At 36.2% G+C, this 10,435-nt stretch overlaps 1 protein-coding gene across 3 annotated transcripts in view; it reads right to left on the bottom strand.

The window, feature by feature from the left end:
• The window catches only part of Ctdspl2 (CTD small phosphatase like 2), a 58,210-nt gene that overhangs the window by 15,224 nt on the left and 32,551 nt on the right, over positions 1 to 10,435 (bottom strand). For all 3 annotated transcript variants that reach the window (XR_007977928.1, XM_052183416.1, XM_052183415.1), the window contains one exon: positions 7,351 to 7,437. Coding sequence is in view for 2 of the 3 variants with exons in the window: in XM_052183416.1 (XP_052039376.1) it covers positions 7,351 to 7,437 (87 nt within the window). In the remaining variant the exon portion in view is untranslated. The remainder of the gene's footprint in view (positions 1 to 7,350; positions 7,438 to 10,435) is intronic.

The raw sequence follows: 10,435 nt of genomic DNA, 5'->3' as shown, positions 1-10,435 counted from the left end.
GCAGTGGTGGGTAATGCCTTTAATTCCAGCACTTGGGAGGCAGAGGCAGGTGGATTTTTAAGGCTGAGGCCAGCCGACAGGCCAGTTGGGTCAAACATAGAGAAACCCTGTCTCAAAAAACAAAGAACCCCCCACCCCCCCCCAAAAAAAGATCTTCAGTACTTTTTTTTAGAACATTCTTTGAACTTATTGACATACTATTTATAATTTTTTAAAAGATTTTTATTTATTTTATGTATAAGTAGCTGTCACCAGACACACCAGAAGAGTGCATTGGATCCCATTACAGATGTTTGTAAGCCACCATGTGGTTGCTGGGATTTGAACTCAGGACCTCTGGAAGAGCAGTCAGGGTTCTTAACCGCTGAGCCTTCTCTCCAGCCATAAATTTTTTATAAATAGTAAATTTATAAGGTAGAACAAGTTTACATGTGTGCTCGGCCTAGATAGGGTCCTGGGCTTCATAGACAGCACTAAAAGGAATATACATTTAGTAGAACTCATTAGAGATACTGGCCTTTCACCCCAGAGGCAGAAGCAGAGGATTTCACTGAGTTTAATACCAGTCTGAGCTACATAATGGGATTGTATTAAAAAATAAAAGATAATTAGTGAACACTATTTATTTAATAATCCAAGACAAGTACAGTGACGCATGTCATGTCAATACATGTGATCTTAGCACTTGGGTAGCTGAAACCAGAAAAATGATGCTGAAGTTGTTGAGTAATTAAATGCTGTCATCACCTGGGGAAAAGAGTCTCCAATTAACAGATACACAGGCATACAACATGGCCCTGCCCATTCACAACCTTTGGGCACAACTTAGATTCCTCATCGATAAGTGGATCCCAAGGTTATGAAGGCCAGATGATACACATAAAGCATCTGGTATTACGGCTACCACATTTCAAGTAATAAAAGCTGTTAACTGTTATCACCTACCTCTATTTAAAAGTAACCAGTCATCAGTATTATCATATGGGACAGAACAGAGAAACCACACTTCTAAAGAGAACTTATAGTTCTTTTAAGAGAACCCAGTCTCTCTCTTTTTTTCATTTTTTTTTTTAATTTTCTATATTCATTGTTTACATTCCAAATGATTTTTCCTTTCCCGGTTCCCCCCTCCCCAATGGAATACTTCTCTCTCTCTCTTTTTAAAAGATTTATTTATTTATTTATTTATTTATTTATTTATTTAATGTAAGTACACTGTAGCTGTCCTCGGACACCAGAAGAGAGCATCAGATCTCTTTATGGATGGTTGCAATCCACCATGTGGGGTTGCAATCCACCATGGGTTGCCAGGATTTGACTCAGGACCTTCGGAAGAGCAGTCAGTACTCCTACCCACTGAGCCATCTCTCTAGCCCCAAGAACCCAGTGTATCTTAAAAAGAGAAATATTACTGTTTCCAATTTTCTTAGCATTAGTATCAAACATAGAAACAAAGGCCAAATCTACTCCAAGGACAAAAGACTACTCTAGTAGGAGCCACGAAGGCCTCAACTTCATAACCTATGTCAGCATTTGCTTCACCTAGTTCCAGTTAGATGTAGATATAGTATTTGTAGGAGGAATAAATCTAGGGATGAACAGGGAAGGACTCAAACATCAGAATCATTTTTTCCTTAACTATGAAAACAGAACTCAATCTGAAAAGGGCTTTAGAGTTCAAATAGGATAAATTGAAGTTTAATGTATTCATGTACATGATTAAGTTGTCAATGAAACATAATATTCACTATGGAAAAATGACCATTTATTTGTATATAGATTTAAGTATATAAGTATATAAATAAAACTTTTAATGGCATATTAATAGAAACAGCAATTATTTTAAGAGTAAAAAGAAAGCAGACACGCTAAAAAATGTTGCCTTTAAAAAAACACTCTAGCATACACCAGAACAGTGGCTCAAGCCTTTAATCCCAGGATCCTGGAGGCCAAGGCAGGTGGATATCTATTAACACCCTAATCTACAAGAGCACATTCTAGACCAGTCAGGGATTCACAATGAGACTGTCTCCAGTAGCAGCAGCAGCAGTAGTAACAACATCAACAATAACAAATCATTCTAGCAAGCAATCAAGAAGTTGAAGGATTATTGAGTTCTAGGCCAGCTTGGGCTACACAGTGAGACCTTATATCAAAAAAATATATAAAGTTAAATAAAATCACTTTTTAAAAAAATCTAGAGATGGGCTGGAGAGATGGCTCAGCGGTTAAGAGCATTGACTGCTTGCTCTTCCAGAGATCCTGAGTTCAATTCCCAACAACCACATGGTGGCTCACAACCATCTGTAATGGAATCTGATGCCCTCTTCTGGTTCTGAAGACAGCTACTCATATAAATAAAAATAAATAAATGTTTTAAAGACCAATCTAAAGATAGTAGACCCTTCAATTTAGTGAACATTGTATTAACTATCAGATGTCAGCTGCTAAGTAAGAACTTTATGTGTACAGTCCACCTATCTGTCTCCACTATTATATAGCCCAAGCAAGCCTTAAACTCACTCTCTCCCTGTTCCAGCCTTCTGAGCTTCAAGACAGGCATCTATCACCTGTCTGGCTATATAATCTGTTTGGTTTTTTCCCAATGAACTATTTCTAATTTAAAAGAGATACTTCAAGAATTTCCAGTAAAATATATTTTCTAATTTTTGATAAGGAGAGAATTGTAGATTTATATCATTTTTAAATCTAAATAGTACTAATAATTATAGTGAAAACATAGTGCCAGTGGTGACTTATTGAGGATAGGAAAGTTTAAAATTACTTTGATGTACTGTTTTTAATACTTTGTACAGTAAATTACTATCCAAATACTCTTCTCTCCTAGTTAAAAGTGACATCAGTATTAAATATTCATAACCCCAAATACTATATACAAGGCATAATTATGTACAAACATACATACTCATAGACAACAAAATTAAGTTTATAAAACTCAGTAACAAAGTAATTATGAAGTCAGAATTTAGAAAAGAGGAAATGTAGTCTGGAATTTACAACAGAATTTTTCACTTATATATATGCTTCTCTTCACGTAGCAAAAGTAAAGCCGGTTTTCTAGGAAGCGTTAGAAGCCATAACACTTCTAATTCTCTTTCTGTGGTGTGAAAAATATTCGAAGCTATATGATTTCCATGAAAACAAAGTAAGAAGAGGCTGAACTTTGCTGACCATTGGCTTCTCCACTGGCCTCTTCCCCCCAACTTTCCCCATAAAAGCAACCTCTACCAATAAAAGAAAGCATCCTTTACAAGAAGCTCCCTGCAGCATCCTAGCTCCTTGAGTGCTTACCATAGTCTGATTTCTGGACAGCTGACCCAAAGTTTGTTGATTTTACTGATCCTCAGAAAGCCACTCACTGGCTAAAGTCTTAATGGTGAATACCGTCAAAAAATCAGATGCCCCTGCCTTACTGTACAGAATGAGGAGATGGACAACACAGTTGCGTTTGATGCACTGTGGTGAGACATATGAGGTATCTTCTTTGTCTTCAATCAGCCACATTTGGGCTGAGTAGCTCTATTACATCTTCAAAAAACTGAGCTCCAGTTCTTGATGGAGACAGAGGAAGGTCATTGAGGAGGTGTTTCAGCTCAAGAGCTAAGTGAAAAATGTCTTTTGATTCAGTTCTGCTTGTGGATAGCAGTCATCTTCTGGATGGAAGAGGGAGTGAGATGACCTAGAGTCTTGAATTGGTGGATCTGCAGGAACAGAAACTAAATACAGTGGAGACCTCTTAACTGAGTAACACCATGAGATGGATTTCCTGACAATGTGTCAATATTAAACTAACTACAAGTTTAAACGTGCATTGGAGCGATCATGCACCTGTTTTTCCAAGTTAAATGCATCTGTACCATTTTATGAACAAATCCTTTCTCAATTATTATGCAACAATTTTTTTTAGGAAAGATGTGTATTTATTAAAAAGTACAGCAATTCAAATAATCTGTACCTTTTGTGAGTGTAATACCCTCACTTTCATGTCAGTTCTTTCACATTTCTTATATACACAAACACGTCTACTTCATCTAGCATCAGGAGTAACTGGTCACCTCTGAGATGGATCTTTGTTCTTTCTCCATAAGAAATAGACATGTAAAATACTAAATTTAGACTTGAACAATTCACCTGTCTGAAAATTCTAAGGGCGGTATTATCTAAACTTATTTTTATTCACCAAAATAAGAAGAGTACATATTATGAAGTATAGTAATCTATAAGTATAGTAGCTACCTGAAAATTCCCTCAATCTTAAGAAAGGCTATTATCAAATCATTATCAAATTTCCATTATAAAAATAAGAATTCCAATGAACATTGGATTACTTCCCCTAAAAATGTCATTTTTATACATTTACAGTATATATTCTCATAATTATTAGATTATAGGTCAGCAAATTAGGGCCTGATAGCCTACCAATTAAGTTTTAAAATATTAAGTATTATTAGAACACAACCATATTTTTGAATATTTTTTTGAGACAGGGTCTCACTATGTAGCCCACTCTGGCCTGGAACTTGTAATATATATATATATATATATATATATAGCCCAGGCTGGCCTCAAACCAATGGTCTTCCTGACACAGCCTCCCCTGTACTGGGACTGCAGTGCTGGATTACAGGTGTAGGCCACCACTTCTGAAGCTCATCTCCTTTTCATGAATGGTTCATTTCGGGTTTGGAACAGCAGAGAAAGTTGTTACAACAATAGCCCATAAAATCTAAAACTCCTGATTTAGATAATTTATAATTTGAAACTGTTTTGAAGTGAAAGAAAAATAAAAGGTAGAACTGAAATCAGATATAGATGAACCTTTACAAGCTGAACACAAACTAAAAGTAAATCCCTAAAAAAGGATATTTATCTCACTTTGATTCACAGCAAGAAGCTAACTCTTACACACACACACACACACACACACACACACACACACACACACACGAGAATGGGATGCTATAAGAACACATACGTAGGTGCCATGGATGTGCTATGTAAATTTCACCTCAACAAATCACTTTACAACAAGAGTTTATACAGTATTTTCTGGGTTCTCCCTTTAGGTGAGCCATGCTACAGTACAGTGGTTAGATATGTAAGTTACGTCTTACCTAATAATGTGGTTTCTCCAAAATCTCTTAGCTCATCCCAGACCCTTGTGTATATTCTTCTTTGCCAGTAGATGGAGACAACACCACTGAAAGTTTAAAAGACATCATTCCCTGTTTAAAGGGAGCTTGCTGGTCTGAAAAAACTGGGGGGAGTCCTAAACCAAAGACCTCTCCATTTTTAAAAAGCTATGTCAAAACCACAAATCCAAGGGAAGTTACCCAATATTAACTATGGACAATTTTTAAAAATTTAGTTGAGGGAATTATGTCCTTCATAAAGTAAATAAAACATAATGCTAAAACTGCAGTCATCTGTATGGCTCCTGACACTCAACCTTCAAGCTTATTGTTATTTAGATAGCTGGGCTACTTTTTGTTCACTTTCAGAAAGTGCAACTCAAAATATGTGAAAAAGAAATTTTTGGAATTCTATAAAAGTAGGTATGATATACTGTATAGCTTTCTAAGCCTTAGTTAATATGTACAGTTTTTCCCCCCAAAAAAGACAATTATCCAGGTCCACACGTAATAGAAACTTTTAAAAAGAAAATGCAGAAATGGTGGAAGCAGTAAGAAAAATTTCAACATAACATATCCATACTGAAAGGAGCCAAATGAATCCATTTCCCATATTTATTTCAATTCCCCCCAAAAAACAAACAAAACAAAAACAAAAGCATAAACAAAAAAAAAACAAAACTAAAACCAACAACAACAAAAACTACACACAAAACAACCCAGAGACCATTTGTAAGGGATAAATTTCAAATTAAGAAACTTAAGAATTCTCAAATAAGCTTTACATTTAAAATTCAAATACCTAAAACCAGTTTTCAAAGTCATTAAAAATAAATGACTACAAGCCAAACTACAAAGAAAAAACAACAAGGCTACTACAATGAAAACAGAGCACTAAGTTACTGCTAGATACTTTTGTTGGCCTTGACTCCTGTCCCTTAACTGGATTAAGGATGAACAATCTATCTGCCAGGGGACAGCTCATTCAGAAAAAGCCCCAAAATCAAGCAACAATTCAAAATGAGAAAATCTTAAAATCCATTATTTTATGTATCTTTTCCTCTTCCCCTAATAATGTATCAGGACTAATATCACTTTATACTACTCAGATACAATACCTATCTAGATGAAATTAGAGATCACTTCTCGGCCTTTTGGCTAAGATCAAGTGTAGATGAAATTAGAATGAAGATCACTAGTAAGATAAGTCCTCATGATTCATGATTACATAAAGTATTTAGCAAAGTAGCCCTAAAACATCTATCTAACTCTAAAATCTTATAATTCCTACAAGACAACAACTGTAATCTACCAAAAACAAAATAAAAAACAAACACTCCATCCACCCCATAACCACTTTGTACTTGCCCACAAGAGCACATACAAGCAGGGACCTGGCCATTACCCACACAGCCAATGCTGCAGCTTCATTAACCCCACCTGAGGTGGCTTCCTCTTGACAAGAAATTTCTGACTTTTCCCAATCTTTCAGCAGCTTGTGTATGTAAATGTTATGTGTATGTTAACAAAAGCAAACACACAAAAGGATTCTGCAGTTCTTAAAGTATAGTCATTTCTTAATTAAGTGAATCCTCTGATGAGGAAATTCTAATAAAAGTATAGCCAACACATAATCCACAATAAAATCTTGACAGTATTTATATTCTGCACTATAACCTGTCCATCAAAGATGAGAAAAATGCTTGTACTTAATAAATAATAAAGCAGTAACTACAGGAGTCCTTGAATTCTGTGATTAATATAAATTAGATATATTGAACTGTAATTTTATAGATAACATTACTGTAGTAAATAAAAATGACCAACAAGGAATGACTTTTTAAATTATTATTTATTAATTGGATTTATGAGGAAAAATAAAGACAAACCCCCAGGTATTAACCTAGCAAGTTGTCCCTGGGGATCTGTATCAGTGTTCCTTGCCTCCACCTGCTGGCAAAGATTATGAAACTAGTAGAGATCAGAAGTCAGAAAAGTTAGTAATTTTTTTTATATAAATTAATATTTCATGTTAACTATCTAGCATAATGTTACTTTGTGTTAATAAACCATTAAAATATCAATAAAGCTACTAATAAAGCTACAGAAAGACACACTGAACATCACAAAAATTTTTTTCTTCACTCAAAATGTTATCTAATAGTTTTAAAAATTAGGCTTAAAATGTCTTAATTACCTGATAAATGACATCTTGGAAAAGGACTGGAAAAGTGAGTGCTGCATCTTCCAGCTCATTCAGACTGCAGTGCACCAGTGTCTCATCCTTAAACACAGAAACAAACAAAACATTAACAGAAACTTCAAACAACAATTTGATGAAGCAACCATCACTCTTTGTGGGTTTTATGTTGTATGTGAGGCAGCTGATTAAGCCAGGATTTCTCCTAAAGTCGGTGGCTCTCAAATATACTTCTTAGAGCAATAAACAGCATCAGAACCCTCCAGAAGAATAGTTCTATCTCTGATGTGATAACCTTTTCAGTTACCTCTAAAGTAGATTCAAGTTTGAAAACTACTGCTTGAGTTCTGCAGTTTAACTGTTTGTTAAAGAATATGTTACTCCGTTTGTAATTTAACTTATCTAGTTTTCTAAAGACAGTCTCACTCTATAGTCCAGGCTGTCCTCAAACTCGTGTGTCAGGCCTCTTACATCACCTAAGTGCTAAGGTTACAGAACCATGTGCCACCATGATCTACATATACTGATTTATTTCTTTGCAATTAGCTCATAAAAGCTTAGACTCTGATTATTTGTTTTCTCAAATAACTCAGCTTCAAACTTTTTATGAAAAAGAATCTTAATTTAGGATTAGATGTTATTTAATACCTGACTATATTGCATCAACTCAATAAAAACTTATAAAAATAAGTTATAAAACTGACACAAACATATCAATAAAAACTTATCATACCTGAATATCAGATCTCAATTTATTACCAAGAATAAGAAAAATAGGGAGGCTGTTCAAGAAAAATGTTAAATCAAGCCAGGCGGTGGTGGTGCACGCCTGTAATCCCAGCACTCTGGGAGGCAGAAGCAGACAGATTTCTCAGTTCGAGGCCAGCCTGGTCTACAGAGTGAGTTCCAGGACAGCCAGGGCTACACAGAGAAACCCTGTCTCGAAAAAAACCAAATCAAAAAAAAAAAAAAAAAAAAAAAAAGTTAAATAAATACATTTCTCAAAACCTAAAAAAGTACAGAGGATACAGGTGAGTTGGAAGAATCAAGCTCTTGCACTGATTCCCAGTACCATATGATCAAGTAAGGCGGCATACGCCCATATTTTCAGCACTTAGGAAGGGAGAGGGAGGTCATACTTGGCTGCATAATGAGTTCAAGGATAGCTCAGGTTATCTCAAAAGTAAAATGTGCTGCCAGTAACTACCCTCAAAGTTTTCAAAGGGCTTAGTTAGATCTATTAAAATTGTTGGATTATGTTGGTACACGCCCTTAATCCTGGCACACTGCAGGCAGGGGCAGAAAAATCTAGGAAGCAAGGGCTTCCCAAAGAAACTCTGTCCCGGGCAGTGGTGGTGCATGCCTTTAATCCCAGCACTTGGGAGGCAGAGGCAGGCAGATTTCTGAGTTCGAGGCCAGCCTGGTCTACAGAGTGAGTTCCAGGACAGCCAGGGCTACACAGAGAAACACTCTCGAAAAAACAAAAACAAAAAAAAAGAAAAAGCCCAACAACTCCTCCCCCAAAACCTACAACAACAAAAAACCCTGTCATACATATATACACACACACACAAAGATCAATTAAGATGGAAAATGGATGTTCATATCTTACAATTTCACATTATTAGATGCTGGTTTGGGGATTTTTCTTGTTTTGTTGAGACAGAGTTTCTTGGTATAACCCTGACTGTTCTAGAACTTACTCTGTAGGCCAGGCTGGCTTCAAGACATTTGCCTACATCTGCCTCCTGAATACTAGGATTAAAGGTGTGTACCACCACCCTTGGATTTTTTTTTAAAATCTCTAATAAACGTGTGGATATGTGAGATATGTGTTTGGGGCAGTAACAGGGATCAAACCCAAGGTCTGGCACATGCTAAGTAACTTCCCTGCCACCAGTGAGCTATATTCCCCAGCCTTTTTTTCTCCCTATATGGTTAGCCTTGAACTCTACTTGCCTCAGCCTTGTAGCTGCTGAGTAAGTACTAATACACCTGGCTCCCTGCTTACAACTACTAAAAGAAAGTAAGAAGCCAGATGTGGTGGCATACAATCTCAAGCACCTGGAAGGCTAAGGTAGGAAGACTGCAATAAATTCAAGGATTAAGGTCAGCTTGGTCTATAAAGCAAAGGTTAGGCTAACTTATGCTAAACAACAAGATCTTGTCTCAAAAGATCATACCCTAGAATGAAAGTCAAGGTATGTATCAAGGTGTCTCAGTACTTATGAGGCGAAAGAGGGGTAATGGTTCAAGGCTAGAATAGGTTACATAGTGAGGCCTGTGACCAAGACAAAAATGTGTGTAAATCCGTGTGTGTGTGTGTGTGTGTGTGTGTGTATTACTTGTAAATATATACAAATATATGTATGTATGTATGTATGTGTGTATATATATATATATATATATAGAGAGAGAGAGAGAGAGAGAGAGAGAGCGCGCAAATAAAACTGCATTTTTAAAGACTCCTAGAATCTTAAGGTATTTTCTAAACTAAGTCATATTTAATTATATTAATTCTTCACCTACTTTAATAAATCATTCATTCTCAGACACTTATCTTTTTTCCCCTCTGCATTTAACTTTCACCTCAGAATCAAAATATGGCCAAATTTCGTTATGACTACACCAACTCCTAAATCTCAAATGTAGCAAAATCTCTTTAATTTCTTCTTCCAGAACTAGTAATTTTTAATTTTTATTTTCGGCCAGGCAGTGGTGGCGCTTGCCTTTAATCCCAGCACTTGGGAGGCAAAGGCAGACAGATTTCTGTGTTCGAGGCCAGCCTGGTCTACAGAGTGAGTTCCAGGACAGCCAGGGCTACACAGGGAAACCCTGTCTTGGGGGAGGGGGGAGAGAGAAACAATTTTTTTATTTTCTTTACATTTATTCTCTAAAAATCTTAGAATTTGTTATCTTTTACATCTCTGAATTGTAAAGGCTATGATTACGAAGAATAACAATAAATATATTGTGCACTAATTAAAAAAATGTACAGGGGAGTGGCAGCGCTCTTCTTTTACCCCAGCAGTTGGGAGGCAGAGGCAGGTAGATCTCTCTGAGTTTGAGGGCAGCCTGGTTT

The sequence above is a fragment of the Apodemus sylvaticus genome, chromosome 5 (genome assembly GCF_947179515.1).
Source record: "Apodemus sylvaticus chromosome 5, mApoSyl1.1, whole genome shotgun sequence".
NCBI classification, from domain to species: domain Eukaryota; kingdom Metazoa; phylum Chordata; class Mammalia; order Rodentia; family Muridae; genus Apodemus; species Apodemus sylvaticus.
The sequence above is the reverse complement of the archived record's forward strand: the minus strand, read 5'-3'. Positions and strand labels throughout refer to the sequence as shown.